This window comes from Dendroctonus ponderosae, unplaced genomic scaffold (assembly GCF_020466585.1).
Source record: "Dendroctonus ponderosae isolate FM_Combo_2020 unplaced genomic scaffold, Dpon_F_20191213v2 Dpon_F_20191213_2, whole genome shotgun sequence".
NCBI classification, from domain to species: Eukaryota; Metazoa; Arthropoda; class Insecta; order Coleoptera; family Curculionidae; genus Dendroctonus; species Dendroctonus ponderosae.
In genome coordinates, this window is record NW_026018165.1 from 8,565,488 (window position 1) to 8,588,246 (window position 22,759).

The following is a 22,759-nucleotide window of genomic DNA, read 5'->3' on the forward strand; positions in this document are numbered from 1 at the left end:
GATTGTAAAAACGTCAACTATTTCTAAATCTGATTCAGACGTATTTTAGTGTTTGTTTCCTGTAATCGATTAATTCAGTTTTAAGCTTCAGGTGGTTTTTCACATTTCACGAAGACCTAGCTTATAAACATTTTTTCCGATTCTGATTGTCTTTTTAATATCTGCGAAAATTATTATTTTTTAAATATGGTAAGTTATGGAAGGCTATTTAGAAAAGCTTCATATCAATAATATATGTGTTTGTTACTAGCAATCACAGCTTTGGTAACTCAAAGGAGTTTAGATAGGAATTAATTCTGAAATTCTATGAACTTTGATTTGAACACATTGCTAGCTAACTGTAATTCATGAATTTATTAAATTTTGGTATCAGTAGCATATGTTTTTGGTAAGTAGATGCATTCTTTGCAGCGGGTGATAGTGCTAGTAATTTTGGATATATTTAGTTAATAGTCTATGTTCCGAAAACACTTAGTTTCCGATCTCAAGGTGTTTCATAAAGTTTTATTTAAAAAAAAATTTATTAATACTATGGAAACGGCTTGGAATATTTTAATGAAATTTTACGGGCTTTGGCACTTAATAATATTACATGTTTTGCTATAAAAATGTGGTTTCTAGTTTTTCAGGGCACAGGCACGTCTTTAGATCATTTTTTTGAAAAGTTACGAATTGATTTTTCTAAAATTAAAGATTATTTTTCCAGTTCCTGTTCAATTTGGATTAGAAAAGTTCTCTTGACTTTTTTCTACGACGTTCCGTTTTCGAGTAAACAAATTAAAATCTATTTATTGCACAGTGCGGAATTTACGTAATATTTACGCCTAGATATTTGTACTCTAGGCAGTTTTTTATTCTTTGATGATTTCAGGTCGTACTGACTTTCTCCCAAACTCAGGTATTCTGTTTTTGCTATATTCACTTCCAGTCCCCAATTCTCGTACTCTTCAATGAGTTTCGAATTCTGATAATATTGAGTATATGACTCGGAACTCACATCAGTAACATGAATGTATGTTAATTTTATTATTTATGCGTAATAAATAGATGCATACATTACTTTTTGAGTTACTAATATCCCGTAAAGTGACTTATTAATCAGGAACTTCATTTTCAATTTATCTCAATGTTGCGCCGTCTAACAGGTTCTGCCTACTACTACTATACCATATGCATATATTTCATTTAATAAATTTTAGATAGTTTTTGACAAATATATTTATAATATTCACCTGTACCTTTAAGCTCAAATCTGACTAAATCCGTTGCATACGAACAGTATACATAAACATATGATTCATTAATATATTTAATAAATGAGATCAATTATCAGGAGCATCATTTGAAGCCAATAAAACTATCACTATAGTAATTAATATTACCAGTTAGTTTTGTAACGTTGCAATAGTACTAAACAGTCGTTTAGAGTGAATTAATGATGTTGTTTGACTCATAATTATTAGTTTATGAATGCAGTTGAAACGTGTAGGTTCCGTACTAACCGAGCATTTTTCAAACTTGCTTAACGATCTTTTAATAAGGCTGTAATACGATTTTACGAGTTAATAGCAGTGTTCATGATACACATAAACAGAAGGGAAGTTGAATATTAAGTATCAACTTTCATATGTGACAAGTACAGTGTTTAAGTACGTTTTGATTAAGCGAATTTTTAAAAGTTTGTGTCTTAGTTAAATCCTTTTAAATACGGAGTTTTTCCCAATGGAGGTCGCTTGTTTTGTTCAAATTTGGTTAATAAAATCAAGATCTCAGACATTAAAGGTACTAACCTATGAAAAAACAAAGACTATTTTTAAGTTTTTTCATTTTTGGTTGAACGCCTTTACACGCCTCTCAGGAGGAAGGAAGTTTGCAATATTCTTACTCTAACGATATTATTTTCTCTTAAAATTATACTTTTGAACAGTACTGCACTAACAAAATACGAAGTATTGTTTTATAATATCTTTAAAATATTATTCTTTTGATATTGATCCTTTTAAATATTTTGGTAAGTTTCTAGAATTTTCGGAATTTCTCTATCAATTTGCCGCAGATAAGGGAACAGTCGAATAACGAACAAAGCCGGTAGTTTTTCTTCAGGAAATCTGAAATTTAAAGCAGATGGTAATTAGTTGACATAGTAAATAAACCTGGGCCGTTTCCAGCATTTAGGTGTTGAATTAGAATGTTTACAAATGTTTACGATGTGGTTGCCGTTTTATTATCCCAGATAAATAAAGATATATTTCTAATTTGTTAATTGTATTAACTGAAAGTCAATAAGCTTCCATTACATCAGCTAGTGTTTGAGAAGGAAGGTTTACTATGTCGTTTCTGGATTGAAGAAACATTTCAATATAATTAGAACGGAATTGGGCTGTAGATTTGTTTACTTTTTATTTTCCAGTATTCATGTTGCCTAATTAACTTTCGTCTATAATTCTGCAGGTGCTGTTTTGTTTCTGTTGAATTTTCTCTGTGAATTATTTAAACAAAGTATGTCGTTATTGTATTAGTTAATAAACGAACAGTTAATATTTTATATTCAATATTCGTTATGAATTATGCTCTTCATAAAAATATTTATCAAAAAAGCAGCAATAAACGCTTTGAGCTGCCGAAACCACATAACAGATGCAGCTTGGCTTTCGAATATTCCGTTACTCAGATCAATAAGCTAGCGGGAAATTACAAAATTGCACTTAAATTTGCGCGTATTATTTGGATTTTGGTGCGGTTTTAAATTGGCACGCTTTGGAATGACTCCTCTACGCTCTTCGAACTAAATTCACAATTCTGACAAATAAACTTAGCGAATAAGTGCAATTAACCAATTCTATTGATTCTCGCGTTATCTCAAAATCTATCATATTTCAGTTCAAATAATACTATTACACATACGTATAAAAAAAATTTATTTTTACGGAAAATATCGTTTCACGCCTTTCAGCCTATGTTATTACGTAAGGTTATTTGTATACGCAAACAGTATAATTTTTTTATTAGACTGTTCACTGTAAACGGCATTTTTTTAATTCCAGCTGAATTTGAAATAGCGAAAGTCCATTTATCTGATTCTTACTATATTACTTAGAATCAGGCCGATTTAGATTTGGTATCGGGAAGTACATATTCAGTTAGCAAAAAACTCAATTTTCAATTGTTAATGCTCACTGGCTAAATATAAATATATTTCATATATTCATCAATATCAAGTTTTTTTGCAAGCAAACATACCACTCTAAACAGTTAATATAGAAATTATTACCTCGAACCATCCAAACAAAAAACGTTGGGTATTTTCAACCGTATAAACTAAATACTATAAGTGTGTTTAAGCGTTTAACTTTAATAAAAGATCGTCCAAAACACATGATAAAAAAGCTAGAAAACTGTGTCAATTTGTAGGCACGTACTCATATTATTAAGACGGCTCTTGTGAAAGAACGGTCCATTTATAAATCTTCTTAATTGGGTCCTGCGTTACACTTAAATACACTTTTAGTTCAGACATGAAATTTGGCAAAATTAATGGCAAAGACCTTGTCGTTTTCCTATGAAAAAAACTATATAAGTCGTCGATCCTGTCGAATGTTTTTAGTTGATTGATTTGTTACTACGATAGGTAAAATCTTAACTTAATAAAAGCTCTTGAATTTTTCACCTAAAGTAATGAAATAGCATCTAAATATTTTGGGTCAATTGTACGAAGTGCAAAAGGGTGAGAAAGACCAATAATCCAAATTATTGCCCAAGTTTATCATTGATCTGAATAAAACAATAACGAAATATATCAAACTAGCCTACATACTTATGAATAACAGTGAACAATTGTGCCGCTAGGGCTGAAAAACGAAAACCCACAATGTACACGATTCTTAAGGTTTGGGGACACAAAAGCCTTGAATGTCTTTCCTGCCAAATGTAAAATTGTTGCCGCAATCTGATAGCAGTTAATTAATCAATTATCTTTTAATTGTCTTTACTGCTTACTTACTTAGGCTTTGATTGTTTTACAAATTTCAACACTTGCGATATTTTTATTCCTCGACCAAAAATTTAGCAGAATGTTGATTTTTAGGCAAATGTAATTAGTGTTATAACTTTTGTAAATGATGATGAATAATTGCTAATTTAGATCAGCTCAAATCACCATTAAAAATTTTTATTGCATAATTTTGGAGTAGCGAAAATACTCACTACAGTTATTTGCAATGTGACTTTTAATTGTCGGTTTACAGTTGGAAATTTATTAATACCATCATGGGTATTAACGAAGAAAATAATGCCTCAAAATGAGTATGTTAATGAGAATAGAACCTTAACGAGCAGTTCAGATGAATTAGCACAATTTAAATTTTGACCTGTTCTATATACGTTGATTAAGTGCTCTACTTGTAATTCTTTATTTTATCAGTTTGTTGTTTATTTTATATATTGCAGCGCATAATTAAACAGTAGAAGCAAGTTTTCCAATAGGCATCGGAACTCCGGCCTGTTATGAGTTAAACGCTTTTTAATTAAATAATACATTTAATTATTTCCTATGAAGGTCGATCTGGCTTTATCTAAACAATCCAGTATTGTTCAAAATTGCGAAAACCGTTCTTTATGTTCGGAAATTATGTAATAAGTGTTTCGGAAAGAAGAAGTTTTAAGGTTTCGGATTGTTTTATTTTATGTAAGGTTTCAGAACAAAAATTAGAGGGCGAGAATTTTTCTAAATAGTAAATTAGTGAAAACTAAATAATTTATCTTGGCTTTTGAAATAATAATTAAAAAAATAATGTGAAATATTAATGAAACATATTAATTTCTGACACAGCTATTTTTTTTTTTGGTTTGGGAAATGCTCTTTTATGCACTCCCAGAGCTGGTGGTCTGTCGCTCTGGGTTGTGTCTGTTGACACAACTATTACATTAAGTACATTTTACGTAAGAGATATCATTGGTGAAAAAGATATGAAAAGCAAAATAGCTAATAATTTTTCAATTTGAGTTTTTAATTCTTAGTATAAATTATACAGTTTTTCAAACCGGTTTAATAAAAACGCAATTTTTTTATGCGGTATAGGTGAGAAGTAAGACTAAAATGAGCATCATGCTGAAACCCCAGCAGCACAAACTGCTAGGTATAAATGTTTCATATTAGTTTATGTCAGATATTTTATAATACTGCTTAGGTGCCGATCATTCTGAAGTATTTTAGCTATTAAACATATGCCAGCTGAAGCTCTAATTTTCCATAAACACCGATCATTACTCAACTGGGAAGTATCCTGACAGCGTGCACATTCCTAAATATAACTAGCCATAGATATTTTAAAGAGATGTTGTATATTCATTTGAATTAGTAAAACCTCTTAACAATGTGTTTACTGTTAGGAATATTACGGTCCTGCAAATAAAGGTTTTCGCGTACTTAGCTAAGAATGCACGATATTCGCTCCGTGAAATGGATATCTAAGAATTTATTGGTAAGCGGTCCGGTCCGCCCTGCACAATGTCGTAGCGAACATCCATTTTTTTCTGATAAACGAATACGTTTATTACTTTACTTGAAAGTCGTGATTTTGTAAAGTTCGATATTGGTAACATGATTTGCAGGGGAGGAAATATCAGATGAATAATTTACTTTCGGCCAATAGAGTAGATATTATTTATCAATTATAATCCATAAAATCCGTTATTGCAAATTTCTATTAAGATCATTCCAAAAGTTGGAATTATTTTTTTTAATCAATTCAATTCGTTGATATTTTGCTAGCACGACTCGGTGCATTGAACTTTTCTAATGAACTGAATGATTTTTTGGAAGAAATTCGCATGTTTGGATGAATGCTATAAGTGCTTTCTCTACCAATCTGGTGTTTATTGTAATCCAATTCAGTTCAGTAAAAGTCTTTGAACAGAAACCTCACTGGAGATGGTCACTCACTCGGCTTCGCGAGATGTTATAAAGAAATTGCGTGTTATTCAAACCTCACACCTTTTCTTAAACAATGATGTTCAAATAACACTCTTTAGTATCAGAATTGATCGGTTTTTGATGTCAAAAGTCGTCCTTGATTTCCACCTTAATCAACCATAAAATTGCTCAGGTAAAATTCCTTAACTCAGTCTTTCGTTTTTCAAGTAGATGCTGCTGATGCACGTTAGAAAGTGTATCCAATTTATTATAATGACATTGTGCATAAAAAGGAGAGGTACCATTCCATCATTTAGATTTATCGAGTTTCAATTTGCTTTTTTCAATAAAAGCCTTTACCTACATTTATTGTCATGGAGATCGCGGAAAAAGTATGAACAATGGATGATAAATTGTAAAAAGTAAAAGTAGGCTTCAATTCTTGGAGCTGAAGACGAAATGGTTTTGTATAGTGTTTGATGTGTCCAAGATTGCAAAGTTCATCTGCTGGTAGAGGTTGGATTGTCTTTAAGTAGGTTTCCAACTTTATAGATCGAAAATAGTATGCTTTTGATACGGATAATTTTATTATTTACCCATATTCTTTATCAGGAATAAGGTTGCCATAAGCACCCGATTATTTTAATATTCCACCAACAATTCTAACGCACTTTGAACCATATTAGTAGCTTTTCCAAGTCTCATTCGTCTTCTGTAGACGTGTATCCATCATACTCGCCTACAAGAAACAGGGCATCCGGTCAAAAATTACTTAATACGAGGAACAGTCAACGAATGAAACTGTTGTGGATACTCTATATTTGGGAATAATTTCAAGTTCTTTCAGTGGGAGTATCTTAGCCCTTCAACTATTTTTCGATTTTAAAACTTTACAGAACTCAATATGAAGCTTGATAATAAATTGGAAGCGCGGAGGGTGATTGTTGCCATTCGAGCTTCATTATGGATGACAAATACGTTTCATTTATCAACTCATACTACGTTTATTTAAACCTTATGTATGCCTAGACTAAAAAATAACTAAATCGATTACAAAATGGTCTGCAGCCCTATTTGCGCAAAATAGCTGTGTGTTCTTGAGCAGTCCCTGTACGAAATTTTCAAATAATTCCTTTTTTTAATGTAGATAAATTACCCTTCTCCGCGTATGCAATTGGTGGAAAACATTATTACTTTGTACCTTCGCTTGATTTTATTACCGAGTCATATTTAGAAGCGAGCAAATTGATTTTTAAGTGCCCTTATTTATCTTTAGCGGTAATACCACTTTGTCAAACACATGGAATATTAACGGCTATTATCTATCATCTAAATAATATATTTTAAGTCATAAGAATTGCGCATCGCAATGAAAGCGCCTCACTAGCACATTTGCAGTGTAATAGAGAATATAAGTTTTATAAATTAACATTCACGTTAACCGCTCGAATTCTATTAAAATAAGTATTGTTTTGCTTCATTGTCGATGATAATTCGCTATTTCTGTATATCTTGTTTCGGTGGTCGCTTTTGCGAATGGATATCGTTATTTCGAAAAAGCCTACCGGATGGGGCCGTATATCATAAACTAAACAGGACCCCATTAAAAATATGTATTAGGCCCATTAGTTGTTCATGCGCCTGTTGCCTTTGAAAAGTTGTTAATTCAGGTTTCGCGCACGCAATGAAATTGTTATAAATATGCCACAATTGCCACTTTCTGGTCGTCGAAACACTTATCTATATTTTAATTATATATAATGGGTGCGTAATATATTTTACCATTAAATCTTTTAATCAATTTTCTCCTTTTTTGTTTAAGGTCTTATAGTCTATATAATTACGTTCGTCTGTGGGTTATTCTGGTTAACGCAGGAGGTTGGCTTTCATTAGTCTATCATAGTGATTTTAATTCAGATCGATTAGCACAGGTATATTATTTTATTAAAAACGAAAATACATCTTCAATTAAGTGATTTGTGTGCTTCAAACCAATGATGTTCGAACCTAAATAAATATTTCTGTAATATAACCATTATGAGACGTGGCCGTTATTTTAACAAAGTTAAAGCATTTTGCTTCCAAGATTGGCAGTTTTGCTCTATTTATGATGTATGGGTAGTAGATATCTTTGATTATAAAAATTGTAGATACATTGTTATTTAATTGTTTCAACAGTGTCTTTATTATTTCCTTTCTAAGTTTTTTCAAAGGCATTTTATGAAGGAATATGAGGTTTTTGGAAAAAATGGTAAAAATTGTATCAAGTGGGTGAAGGTTTTACCAAAATATGTTGAGTAGGTATTCTGAAAAAATCGGATTATTAAAGCGCTAACAACATATTAATGGCAACAAAAAACTATAAATATTTGACGAAATGTAGATAATAATGAAACAAATACGGAAAGGAATAGCGTCTAAACAATAATAGTACGCGGACGACATCGCCTTAATGGCTGAAAGCGAGAATAATGCGAACAATATGAAGATATCAGAAGGGAAAACGACCTGCATAGTAATATCGAGAGAATCAGGAATCTATCGCAGACTTATGTATTTGAAATGTTTGAGAGTCGAATTATTTAGCTAGCGATTGAATATGGAATAATGAATTTGTCATCACAAGAGCAAAGTGTATATGAAGCATTCCGACCGATAATGGCATATGCAACAGAAACAACCGCAGACTAAAAACAAAACTAAAAGCAAATGAATACTAGGGACTGAAGTTTAAAAATGAAGTAAATAAACATACTTAAGACTTATATGATTTTGAATGATTATGAAAACGATGAAGAGTATAAAAAGTGAAATGACGATTGTTGTGCTCTGCTAGCAATGTTTAAAAAAAATATTATAAAAATATTCTACTTCCAGCTTAGGAAGAAAGTGTTAATTTGAATATGTATGCAATATATATATGTTTAGACGTAGTTGAGTACTTAAAATTTACTCAACTTTAAAATATTGCTATGTATTGTATTTTATATTTGTAAAGCATTTCATCACTTTTTTTTCGTATTTTATTTATATTATTTATATGTATGTGGATATGCTTGTTTCTCCTATATCATAGAAACTTGGAATTGTATTGGAATATTACAGTATCTAAGAGCACATTTAGCACAGTTAAATATTTTGTTATTGCGTGCTATTACATTTTTCCAAGATACATTATCGGCTCAATACTATTTGAATAAGTTCAATTTGGCTAATAATAATTTTTCAGCTGGTTTTGGTGACGATGATTAACCTAGACGGGATTTTATTAATTTTTTAAGGCCCGTGACTCTTTAGGACAGGCTTGAGAAAACTTATATATAATCAGCATGAATAGTAATTCTGAAAGCTAGCTGGTAATATCGGTCCAACAGTCACGAGTATACCCGGAAGAACACTAGCCATATTAAATGCATTAGTCCAGAATGTAATAAAACTAAATATAAAAGCTAAAACTTCTCAGAATCAACAATTGTGACTTTAGTTAGCATGCTCGCTTTGAAACAATGCAGAGCCCTCTTTAATAGTAATAGCACTTACAATAGAATTTTAACCGTTTTCAAGAACAATAACAATAAATAATAAGCACCAAAGCGGAGGTAACTTTGTAAATTACAAAAGTCACAGTTTCACATTGTTTACCGACAATACGGATTCGCTGAGATATTTTAAGACAGTAGGCAATTTCTATTCAGTCTCGTTAAGTGTGGTACCGCCAATTATATTTGGAAAAATTTATGAATGTGGCTTAGTAGGTACGCTTTGAGAGACTGGGGTAATTGAGTTCAGAAAAATTGCGACATCAGACTTTATTGTTTTACCATGATTTATGGGGCACTTTGTATAAGTGTGTAATTTAGCAAATTGCGGCTGATTTATAAACGGACTTTATATTCGCATTTGAATCGAATTGCTTTTCAGTCTAAAGTTCTGCTATTTAATAGAATTGGGCAGTTTGTTCTTTGAGAACGATTAGAAATCCAGTTCGTGGCCGTATTTATTTGAAGCTTGCGGCTACATTAGGTTTACATTTTTTTTTCATACTCATGTTTTACTTTTTATTAAAAAATATCGAATTAATCTTAAATAATTTCAATGGGTAAATAATGCAGGGATTTAATGTGTTGAATGAGGCGAAGAAAGAAAGGGAAAGTTTCACCAAGACTCGTGTTATCAAACTCATTGAATTCATAGACCTCATTCAATTATATCCTTCCAAACGGCTCAATTGAGGCATGTTAAAATTACAATTCCTAGGACTTCAGTTTTCTTATGGGACCATAAGATAGGTATTGAAAATTGAAAATTATTTTTTATTGTGGCAACTTTTCACGGTACGAAGGTTGTAGTTAGTTCATTTTTATACAACGATGTAAAGGTTTCCTAAATATAATTAACTATTGGTGGACATTTTTGCTATGGCACTTGAACTGTTGACTTCTGCCAGCAATAAACTATTATTATAATTGTTTATGGACGCAAGTTGGTGAGAAAAGCTATTTTTAAATTAATTTCACTTTGTTAGTTAAGTAATTTGTTCTGTAGTATTTCTTCTATTTGAATGGCAGCTGCATTTGTTCGAATTACTTGGAGTTTGAGTACTTGGTATATACAATCGTTAAGCCATTATCATGCCATGAGGTTGTACGAGTATTACGAATTTTCCGTTTGCAATCCATTTATCAAACATCAATAATACTATAAGTAGGTACTAGTCGTATTGATGTATCGTTCTCAAAGTCATAGACAGTAATGATTAATTGCCGTTAGAAATCCGTTAGCCTAAAAACTTGATAACACGTTTAAGAGCAATTTTGAATAACACACACTCAATTACGAACATTATTTTCCATCCTGGAAAGCTGTGGTTCTGTAAGAAAATGTTCAGTCTAATTAGGTACTTATATGTAAATAATCAATATGGCTAACACAACAAGTTAAGTTCGTTAGATAGAAAACTGCCACCATTAGTAATAATAACACCCGTTTAACTAGGAATTCTCCTAACAGGACTGTTAATATTGATTAAAGACATATAAGTTATTTGAGCAAAAAGTGTTTATTGGGAGGAAGCGTTGATCACGAATGGGAAAAGATACTGGTAGAAACACCACTTCTTACACCTACCGCATTGGTAGTCGCGAAATGCAAATATGAAGTGGTAAATTACAGATGACAATTACTATGGAATGCACAGGAACTTGAGACTACTACAGTTATTTATTTATTTTTTAGGTTTGAGTTGCATGCGTTCATATCTGTTTAATAAGTTGAAACATAATATTTCAGAAGACAACTTGGGGTGAAAAACATCTTGACGATTTCTTTTAGCGAACCTTTTTTGAGTTGTGACTATAACCTACAGACTGGCATAAAACTGGTAATAGTAAATAGTAGTAAAATTTTTATTAGTTGATATTTGGATTGCATCAATAAATTAATATGTAACTTTTAATATGCTGAAAAATGTTTCGCTAATTCATGTTATACGCTCATTTTAAGTCGATGAATTCAATAATTGGTGCAAAGTTTACTTGTTGCTCATATCAATGCGCGTACTTTTAAAACGGGAAATTAAAATTTAATTCTTCCTAATGTGCAATGTATATAGTTTTCATCCCATTCATTCGATTGTCGAGTTTTTTTTTAACTTTTTTTTCGCCGACCTTTTGCAAAAACTCATGGCATGATTCCATTCAGCAACTGAAAATACATAAAAGCATATGAATATGAGAAAAAAAAACGATTTTTGTATTGACATTCAAAGTTGCAAGAAAATTATCTGGTTTCTTTCCACGAATTTTTCAAGTTTTCTGACGGTTTTTGCTTATAACTTATTTTATCGCTTCGGAGGCAAAATATAAGCGCACTACGGATTCAGCAGGAAATGCTGGAATGCTGGAAAAATATATCTATAATTTAAAACAAAATTGAATGATTATAGTCGTTACAGGTAAATTTGTTGCCTTTTTTTCTTCATCTTTTGAGGTTTCCGAGGATTTTTGCTTGTAACTATTTTTCGACGATACTTGCTCTATTCAGCAGCTTAAGATACATAAAAAAATAGCTTCAATAATAAAAATCCGAAATTTAGACCGGTCTTTAGAAGGATAAAAAATTAATACGTGTTGCTTGAGGTGCTTTGAGGCACGTGATAAATCGATTTTAAAAGTCAAATTATGATTTGTGCAGCGTTTTTAGAGCATATAGAGGAGATTTTCACACGAGGAGAAAGTCCCCGAAGAAAAAAAATTAAGGTCCGACCTAATGTACATTGTGGAGCAGCACAAAGACTTTTCATAAAACGGTTATTTTCATAAAACGGCGAATCCCACGAATCTCACGGATATGAAAGATATGAAGATGTGAAAGATTTGGTAAATTTTTTTCAGATAAATCGCGAGCCTGTCCGATCCCCTAAATTGATATCATCAAAAGCTCATTGTAATTAACTGAACAAGGTCAATTAAAAAAATACAAACACAGCAATATTTCCTGTATAACTTACAGGTTTAGCGAAACACTATTCAATATTTTGATTGCCTTAGGTAATTGAATAGGCGCCCACAAAATATTTTTTTAGCCAAATGTTTAATTTTTGCAACATTTTCCGCATTAATATAAATTAGATCTTAAATTACTTAGAGGGAAAGCTATATAATATCATAAACTATTCAAAGGCATTTAAGTACAAATTAGCATCCTGGATTAATCCAATTTCTAAATAGTGAATTTTGGATAAAAACGCGCAAAAGTGCATCATTTTATTCAAGATGCAAAGTAATTGGAAAATTGCTTTGGAGCGTCACAGTTTCAATAAATTAGCAATTTGCATGAAATGCGTACACATTAAACCAGAAAATAATCTCAATTAAATATTTCCCTTATAGGAAGCTGAGAAATTAATTGATTTTAGCATAGCATCGGACCAACAATTGGCATAAATTTATATATTAATTGCGGTAGGAAATGAAAAATACGAATTTAATATATTCCGCTCATAAACTACAGGGGATTAAAACAAGCAAAACCATACAAATCGGACGAAAAGCTCGGCATATGATTTCCCATTCATTGGCGAGTAATTCCGAGAATGAATATCTGAGAATGCAGATTATGGAATTTTTGTCCATTAGAGATAGTAAATTTTCGATAAATAGTACAGGGAGAAAAATCATAGCTTCTGATCTTAGGATCCTATCTTACATTAAACATGTTAAAAAGTACTTTTAAATTAAAGCTTCCATAAATTCGGGCTCCATGAATATGTGGCAGAATTGTGCAGAGGCAACCATGAGCTTTGGCAATACAACATAAACGTTTCCCTAATACAATTTCACACTTTACAAAGCAAACACAATATGAGCACCTTTTAAGCTAACACTTCCTATTTGCAAATCAATCAAGATGTCTCCATGGTCTCTTGCTTGAATAATTTAGCGCCATTTTAATGGTAATTACTTAATGACTGAATTAGGACTCTTCTGTCTAAGGTGCATTCACTTTATTTAGTCTGCAAACCAGAGAAAATTAATATTCTTGAATATTTCAACAGTATCTTATAGTTCAAAATGTAATTGTCGAAATATGAAATAAAATCGTTACTTGACGTCGACAAACCGGTTGTAACGATGTAGTTTTCTAAACCAAGGCAATTAAATGCGTCTTCAGATAAATCAACCAAATAATATTTATTCTAATGTAAAGCATCTGCTACATCCTGCAACAATTTGTCTACATTTATGCAAACGGTTTCGTGTTTCATTTTGCAAATGCCCATTTTTTCCAACCTACGGTAGGTAGTTCTAGGAGCATCTAATTGTGCTAGTCGTTCTGTGGAAAATATATAGCGTTTAATATTGATAAGGAAGACTCGGTTATTATATAGTGTAGGTATAACTCGCTCGTTCATAAAATGAAAAACGACAGTTTAACGTGATGCTTGAATGGGCGATTTAAAATTACAATTTTACCGGAAAATATGCAAACATTAGTTTTATGATGTAGTCAAGTGGATGTGAAGAATGAGATTCGCGTTTCAACAGTCCATCGTTGTACGTCTAAAACGTAATTTGCTTTGGGGGTCGATTTGCAACGAAGAAAATAAGAATAATAATATTTGTTCGTTAAATTATACCCTAAAATATTATTTTCGATAATTCTATGGTTCTCCGGAGGATTATGTTAATTTCGCTTCGGCTTACTACAGCCATAAAGTACTACAATCGCGGCAGGAAAATAGAATAAGAATTGATTATAATTAATGAATACAGTCACCCTTTTTAATTATAAAAAAATCGTAATTAAATAATAAGTGTTATTGTTATAAAAGAAAAAAGGAAAGATATTCAAAAATGTAGGTACTCATGCTTGCTGGTTTGGTTCGTTGACTTGAGAACGAGCTGGACATAAATCTAACTCATGTTCATTTCAGCTCATATATCAACCATAATTAAGATTTCTAGCCTTTCTGCCCCAAATCACCATCAATAAACTACAAGATAAAGGTCATTCTACGTTACAGACAATAAAACACGAAAATTAAGCAGATTTAAGCCTACATAAGTAAATGGTATATTGTACTGCTCCACTTTGGCGCAGATATACATCAATTGAGAAAGGTTATTATTTTATTTATATTTGGCATTTGATGGCAAAACGAAATTTGCTTTGCAATTCTCTCTTCGAGCTATCGGCACGATTTTCTTGAATGGGTGATTTTTTTCAAAATCAACCTAATTTATTTGCGGTGAGAATTCAAACAGTCCATTTCTCCTGGTCAAGGTGTTCCTTATTATAATACAAATTTAATTAGCAAGAAGAATCCAAGACGACTAGAATGAAAAAAAATTATAGAAAGTGTCTCTGCTGTCACCTCTAGTTCAACTTGAATAATTGTTTTGCTGAAATTCCATATCTAGACAGTGTCGCCTTTTATGGAAATTCCGCTTTATTTATTTCATTATAAATAATTTCAACTTTTTGCTTTTGTTGGCTTTTTAGCAATTCTACGCAAATTATTGTCCTAGAAAACACACAACATAAATTAAAATATAATATGTAGGCACGCAGATTGAGAAATTTCATTTTTATATGCTTTAAATTGAGTCATAGCCATTCAGTTTTACCGTAATCTGGAAAAAAACTAATTGACATTTTAAACATCTTAAAACGTGAATAAGATCTGGCTACCTATCGCTTCCTAGGAACATATTTTATTCAACAATTTTAAGCACACCTACCTATTGAGCACGGGTAAATTTATCCCAAATTATCATTAAATTAATTACATACTGAGTGATTCTAATAATGTATCCAAATATTATATTCGGAATCAACTCACTTCTAAGCTAGGATAACTGAGCAACTTCATTTAGGAGTTGAAAACTGTGCAAATGTTGCACTAAAAAAAAAGTTTGGCAATTTTGAGATGTGTAGCAAATGTTCACCCGCCCAGTATGTATAATAAAACATTATCGATTTACTAAAAGTGAATTTTTTTGAAACCCGCAAAGTCCAAATCAAATTGGTTTGGAACAATTTTTTGAGAAATTTAAGTGAAAGGCGAAGTAATAAAATCTGTCTGACATTTTAGCTAATTAAGAGAATTAATTAAAGTGTGCGTCACTGAGTGAGTACCAAACAAGGCGCATCATTTAATAAAGCAACAAAAGCTGCCAGAAAAAAAAATGTTTTACTTACCGTGAACGATGGTCAAGTGTAAAACGCACACGTAACGCCCAGGTGGATGCTGCGTTCTATTTGTTTAATTGGGCGAAAATGCCTTAAAAAGTGTAAATTGTATCTGTTAATTTCAAAAAACGGAAGCCACTTTGCAATGGAAAGTCTCTGATTAATTAGGTGTAGCTTATAATTAGAGATTAGTTGTAAATCGCACAGGGACGTAATTATTTTGATTTTAATCTTGATAGGTCAATTTACTATATCAGTATACATGCACATCGTTTAATATTTAAATCGTTTTATGGGGTTTTTCAACTTCCACATAAAATTAAATCGATCCTATTTTGAATTTATTATTTTTACCTATAGGTATAAGAGAGAAAATATCATTATTTCTGATTAAATAATTCACTTTATATTATTTTTAATTCATATATTTGATTCAGCTTGTAACATTTCAACTGCACACAGAATTAAAATTGCATTTTACAGTGTGTAGAAATTCTGGTTTTATTTAGAAAGGAAGTCTTCACAGTCCAAACACTTTTCTGTAATATTCGAATCGGGATAACATTGTATGGGTTGTCCGAATTAATTACTTAAACGTTTTAAGAACAACAGATAGAAAGTGTTACTTTCTTTTAATGGTCAAACGGCATTAAAATTTAATATTTTTTGGATCGAGTTTGTGGGATTTGATTATATTTGAATTAAACTGAGTCACACAAGTATTTATTTTCATCTATTGTTATTTAATTCGTTGAAGTTTACAAAAATATGTTGGACCATAGTTTTGTCCTTTTTGCGGTAGAACTAAATGTCCATATTTGAGCAATCTCTGATCAGCCAGGTAAAAGACGCTTCTTGTTTGCAGTAGTGCTGGCGATAAGTCTCTAAAAATAATAATAAATGATAAAATATTATACTAAGTACAAGTATATAGTCACTTATGCTTTCTTTTAAAATAAGACGTAGTATAGTTTCTGCAATGATCAGCATGATTTAAATATAAAAGAAGTCACAGCAGAAACGAACATTTAGTCAACAATATTTCACATTACGTTATTAAGTCAATAAGATCCATGTTCACGTTAAGTCTATAAGCTCGACATTAAGATTAGCTCGGTTCTAAAATTATTGTATTAATTTGAGAAATAAAGTTTTTAAAAGCAGACCTTTCCAACTGATTTATGAAATTCTACACCATGAGAAGTTTGTTAAAGAATAAAGAGAAGTTTTTAATTATAATCGAGTAAACACACCTAATAACAAAATAATGGAAGTAAACCATGCAAAGGCAGGAAGCAAATGATCAAATTATTTTAAAAAACCGTGGCTCAAAAAATTTCATAAATTCAAACTTTTCGTAACCAAAGTTTCTAAACTATTTTTCTTTCATTCGATATTCTGTAGAGCAAATGCAAAGCAGTATGTAAAGAGATCTTTAGAATCAATCAATATTTATCCATTTAAAAATATTTGGAATGCAACAAATACATCTTTAGTAATGTGAAAATTGAAATAAAAATTTTTTTTAATTAAAAACAATTTTTTTTTCAATAAACTATGTAGACTGTTTTTAAACATTTATTCTACGTTTAAAATTTTATAAATTATATTAGGTACTTTTATGCTAAAGAAAATAATAATATTTGCTTCGTTTCTTCAAATTTTCGCTTAATGAGTTACTCATTAAGCGAAAGTTGCAGACCTCCAATATGTTCTGGCGGCCTGCAACTATTTTTCCATTTCACTTTTTTAAATGTAAAAATTCCTTAATTAGCTGAATATTTCCGATTCTCGATATGCCGAATATTTTCTACAAGTGCTCAATTTTTTCGATTGTAGCAAAAGCAGAAAACAGCTTATTTATTAATTAAACTGACTAAATCACAGAACTTTCGGAAAAAGGTGCACATCTTCAAGTTAATCTGAGCTGGTTGAATTGAGATACTAAAAATGAACGTCGTCTTAAAATACTGACAGAAAATTTCCGAAATCGTTCAACACTTTGAAAACCCATATTTTCAAAATATTCTCTTACATATTAATAAGGAAGATTATTGTTTTAATATAATTAATCATAATCAACATTTTTGAACAATGAACGAAATCGTGGAACAAATAGGAATACTTGACTTCAATTTGACCAGAAAAAATGAAATTCCCGCGATATTAACATTTACTCCCATGTTGACAAAACAATTGCGCTTATAATTCGAGGTATTTTTGCAAGAACTTCCTATTAAATTAGTAACTGAAATGAATGAATACACGACTAGATCTAAACAACGCTTAAATAACATGACCGATGAGGATTCTGACCAACTTGTACCCAAACTTTTTACTTACTTGACTATTATTTCAATTTTACTATTTTCCCAAATTTTCTTCAAAGCCATTCCAACCACACCATCGTTCTGTATAGGACTTAAAGAGCAGGTAGAATATACAACTATGCCTCCTTTCTTAACTAATGTTAGTGCACTATAAAGCAATTCAGATTGCAATTCGGGTAGTTGAAGTCTTTCTTTAACTCTGGATGAAGTGAATATGTTATTGCTGTTTTCCTTCAACGAGTGGCGGTCAGTGGTACAAGGAACGTCAACCTGAAATCAATCAGATCAATAGCGATAAAAATATATTACTCAGAACAAATCACTGGGTTGTACTCGGACAACATTACTTACAACTTACCAGAACTCTATCAAAGTTATCTACAGAAATACACCGTCCATCATTATTACACAGTTTGATTCTTCCTGGTTTTAACCATCTCTCTTCTACATCGTAGAGAAACTGATGTAATACACTTTCTATTCGATTCAGTCTTGAATTGGTTACATCATTAGCCACAATACAATTAGGATATAGAGTTTGTATAGCCAAGTAAGTTTTGCCACCCGGGGCAGCGCACATGTCCAACATAGAACAACCTGGCTTCAAGTCTAGAGCTAATACTGGTAAAATTGAGCCGCCATCCATTAAATAATAGTTCAGTACTTCTGTCGAGCCTCTTTTAGGGGGCTCAAAGGTGCTGAAATTATCTTGTTCGTAGCAGTAGATATTTAAGTTCTCCGGAAAGTTCAAATCATATTCTTTTTCTGTTTTAAATGATGTGAAAGGATCAAACATTTTGTAGTGATCCGATTCAAGAATAAAGCCATCATTGCCTTTTAATTTGGTGGCTGGAATAAATTCACTCAATATTTCCTTTGTAAGAGCGTTGTTTGAGTCAACCATTCGGTTTGAGTCTATTTCGGCATGTTCTAAACTACTTTCTAAAGAATATTTGTAGGGGTCTACCACGGGCTGCTCTTGAGGTTGTGCAGCTTCTTGTTCTTGTTTTCTATTCTTGGCTTCCATTTCTCGATCCATTTGCCATATTTTCTCCAATGCAGCATTTCTCTGATTTTTTGCTACCTCCTCTGTAATATACCCTTTTTCCAAATTGAATATGGTTCTAACGTTTAGGGCACCGCCCAGTTCAAGTTCGGCCATCGTTTCCTCATTGTCCCCATAGTTGTTAATCACCGCCACATATTTATGTCGTCTCAATAATCCTTCCCGTATGGAAGACCACTTTTTTCTAAACACTTGCTTATAGAAATCGTCGAAATGTGCTAGAGCTTTATCGATAGGATGGGATTTCTTTCTAACCACAGACTGAAACAAAAACAAAAACTTATTGAAATTTTCTATTTGAAAATCAGTTAATATCTAAACTGAGTTAAATACTTGTGAGTTGCATAAGTATATGCATTTAAGCAATACATTTATATTTAAAATCAAATTTTTAGTACAAACGCATTTTTTATCAATCTGAAAAAAAGCAAACTTTTCTGCTGATAAGTGCTACTGATTTTCGTTCGGGTTTCGTTACCTTTTTACCATTTTAATTATAATTGTTAAAATAAATTAAAAATGTAATCACGAATATTTTGACGAATTTGGCTTGTGTAAATTTGCTCATCCAAGTCAAATTACGGTCATGGAATTGCGCTGTTTTTTTATGAGACAGCGTAATAAAACATGATTATATTGAGAATCCAAGATTTCCAATTTCAGTCGGCTTTTTGTTACAGATTGGATGGACGAAGAAAACGGCGTCAAATATCTGGAAAAGGGTGAGTTTCTTTCACGCTATGATTCTAAAGGGATGAAATTTGAAGTTACTCCAAATGCTTAAAAGGCAGCGTATTAATATTGAATGTAAAGGAAAAGTAGGATAACCCGATATTCTGCGAGATTTTTCAGAAAATTTGTAAAAAGTAGCTTTATTTGGAGAATGGAATGTATGAGCTTTACAAAATCACGTATCCTTAGTAATACGATCTCCTACAATAAAATACAATAAAATTAAAAAAGTGAAGGAAAACTAAAAGAAAAAAAGCATTATTCGGCGGTTTCTCTGGGCAATGTTGACTCTAGAACTACGAAACTATATATATATCTATCTTCTATATTTTAATATGAAAATCAAGTAACACACGTCAACAACGTATGTTATAACATTCAAAATACAAAATGAAACTAGTTCACTTGGGCTCTCATAGCGCAACAGTTTTTTAAAGCAAGGTGATGTTTTATCTGGCATATTATTATATTTTTGGACATTTTTAGTAAATATATTTTGCGGATTTTTTACCACTTGGAGCTGTATGAAAGATTTTAATTAATTATTATATGGCACAGGGCGTGATAAAATTCCTAATGCCGCGTCCAGACCTACCAAGCTGATCCTGATCCGCGGCAAGTTGCGTTAATATTTCGTCAAAAGACCGACAGAAAATTGATCGTGTAGGGTTCAGGCTCGGCTCGTTAGGTCGGTCGAACCATAATATTGCCATAAATTTGGTAGAATTTCAAGTAATAAACATGGAAAGTGATATGCAGAATGTTACTTGAGTGGCAACACTCCTTGCTTGGTTTTAGAATGGGCTTTTATATATTTTTTATTAATATATGTTTCAACGCTTCGGTTGCGATCTAGATATAAAAACGTTACACAGAAAAAACGTACATATTGAAAGCTAATGTCTAGATAAACACATTTTAATTTATTGATTAAGTAATATACGCATAAAGAAACTCTAACACTGAACTAACCTGCGGGTAGAAACCCGCTTTTTGGGAAGTCAAGTTTTTAACAGAATCTCAATTACGCTGTGCAATAAATCGACATTTTCTAGTCGTCGTACAAAAAAATATGTTAGAAGGCAAGCAATACAAAAAATTGCATTGCGTGAAAAATCAAATGCGTATTCTTCATTTAATTAAAATTGTCCATCGACGTGCCTGTGTCCACGCTATTAATAAAACTGCCAATTTTTGTTACAAAACAAACGTATAAGTTTATATTGCTGTTAGCGCTTCAAGACTGGAAAAATGTCATTAATATATTTTAATGAGGTTTCTCAAATTTAAACATTTTTCGTTTTTTTGTAATTACAATAGTGTACATTGCGAATTTACTGTCTTTTTTTACTTCAAAGTATAAGTCTTATTATTATATATATATAATTATTGGCCGTATAAATTACTTTTAAGTAGTTTGTACAGAGATACAAAAAGACATGTTGCAAAGAGAATTTCTCTGTGGGTGAATTTTTAAAGCGCAAAATGTATTTTATATTTGCAACACTTTACCAAAGAAAGGGAGAAGCGTCGTTTGTTACCTTATGGGAACGTAGTGAATTTCAATAAGTGAAAAGTTATTGAAAACCGAATTTTCACACTTCTAAAGAAAGAAGTTAGTTTGTTAGACTATTTATGAGGTAAGTAAGGTTAACTTTGAACGCGACAACCTGATCAACAATAAAATTACCCATTTAAAGTAAAGTGAAATGGCATGCAAGAAAGCATCTGCTGGAAATTTGCTAATCTATATATTATGATAGGTTTCATTTTCGTGAATTAAACCCTTTCTGCTGCGATAAAATATAAACATTTTCTATTGAGAATTGCAACCATCCTGGCAATAGAAATGTTCTGGTATTTTATGGCAGCTTTATGGATTAAAGAATAACTGCTGTTGCCTACTGATATTAAATAATAGTGTAAAGAAACGTGAATCTTGGAGGGATGTCATCAAAAAATCGGCAAAATTATCTTAAATAACATAATGAAACCAGGCCAGACATACCCAGTGATCTGGAGGGTTTTTATACCTAACAAACACCTTCGAAACTTGATTAATTCTTGTGGATACGCTAAATGAAAACATGTTTTTATAGTTAATTTACGCAATGTTTTGGTTAGTTTTGAAGGCATATAACCTCAAATTTGGCTTCATTTTGATAATCAGCTGTTGAACTTGGCGGGAAATTTAAATCAGTCGGGCAATCCTAATCTGAACTGATATTTTAGTAAAACACCAATTTTTCAGCTATATGACTGAACTCGGGGTTGCCAGAAAATGGGAAGAATTTCTAAAGCAAATGACCCACAATTGGCATATTGTCGGTCAAATGCAATGACCTAAATTATGAAAAATAAGGCCGTTTTATCATTTGAAGTCTGCAATTTTTTCTAGCCAAGACAAACGTTGTCCTCCCGAAGGATCGATTTTAAAGTGTTTCGAAAGGACACAGTCAATGCGCAGTACGTCGGCTGGTCGTCTCCAATATTCCCGGGGTTGATAAAAATCAGACCCCTTGCCAGTGCTAGAGTATTGATTCGGCAATGTTTGAAATATTCCTAATTTATGTATAGGGTAGTGTAAACCATGTTAATTGGTTTGTTTATCGCGTTTCTAGGTTCTTTTACCGAACGCGTCGTCAACTTGTGCCAATCGCAATCATTACGCCTAAACTCATTTTTAGTGTAGAGCTTCACATACGTTTCAAAGTGAGCCGAAAGCAGTGCTTAAAATTACACATACAGGGTGAGTTTTTGCCCATGTGAAACATGCGGCTGTTCAAAAGTGATATTTGGAACGGTAGTCAAATGGGAAACACGATTCAGTTTAAAGCAAATCTTATTTATTCGAAAAAATATGGTTTTCTTGTTTATTAAGCGCATTTGCGCTTTATATTAGTGCTGATGCGATTAAATATACTTTTTCAACGGGACTATGTTGCAAAACTAACAAAAGCCGCAATTTAAAAATATATAAGGACACGGATATTGAACAATCACCCTGTGTTGAAATGTGTGGTCTTT

The 22,759-nt window shown here is 31.8% G+C and overlaps 2 protein-coding genes and 1 long non-coding RNA gene across 3 annotated transcripts in view; 2 read left to right on the top strand and 1 right to left on the bottom strand.

Annotated features, from left to right (window-relative positions):
• LOC125503370 overlaps nucleotides 1-20,225 on the top strand; it is a 50,340-nt gene extending 30,115 nt beyond the window's left edge. The window contains exon 3 of the long non-coding RNA XR_007280784.1: nucleotides 19,681-20,225. This is a non-coding gene — a long non-coding RNA (uncharacterized LOC125503370). The remainder of the gene's footprint in view (nucleotides 1-19,680) is intronic.
• Nucleotides 16,312-21,895, bottom strand: LOC109546549 (5-methylcytosine rRNA methyltransferase NSUN4). The gene is made up of 4 exons (XM_019917541.2): nucleotides 21,741-21,895; nucleotides 18,293-19,261; nucleotides 17,948-18,204; nucleotides 16,312-16,488 (listed from the first exon to the last, which is right to left on the bottom strand). Exons 1-4 carry the CDS (start codon nucleotides 21,819-21,821, stop codon nucleotides 16,344-16,346), a joined length of 1,452 nt encoding a protein of 483 aa, XP_019773100.1. The 5' UTR covers nucleotides 21,822-21,895; the 3' UTR covers nucleotides 16,312-16,343.
• Nucleotides 21,896-21,926: 31 nt separating this feature from the next.
• LOC109546544 overlaps nucleotides 21,927-22,759 on the top strand; it is a 12,094-nt gene continuing 11,261 nt past the window's right edge. The window contains exon 1 of the mRNA XM_048663547.1: nucleotides 21,927-22,481. The gene's annotated coding sequence lies outside the window, so the exon portion shown is untranslated. The remainder of the gene's footprint in view (nucleotides 22,482-22,759) is intronic.

What these genes read in the sequence shown, in the direction of transcription:
- LOC109546549 (XM_019917541.2), bottom strand. Translation starts at nt 21,821, where the DNA reads ATGTTTTCATTTAGCGTATCCACAAGAATTAATCAAGTTTCGAAGGTG. An exon ending in AAAACCCTCCAGATCACTGG is followed by an intron (nt 19,262 to 21,740) that starts GTATGTCTGGCC and finishes TTTTTGTTTCAG; the next exon opens with TCTGTGGTTAGAAAGAAATC. An exon ending in ATAACTTTGATAGAGTTCTG is followed by an intron (nt 18,205 to 18,292) that starts GTAAGTTGTAAG and finishes GATTGATTTCAG; the next exon opens with GTTGACGTTCCTTGTACCAC.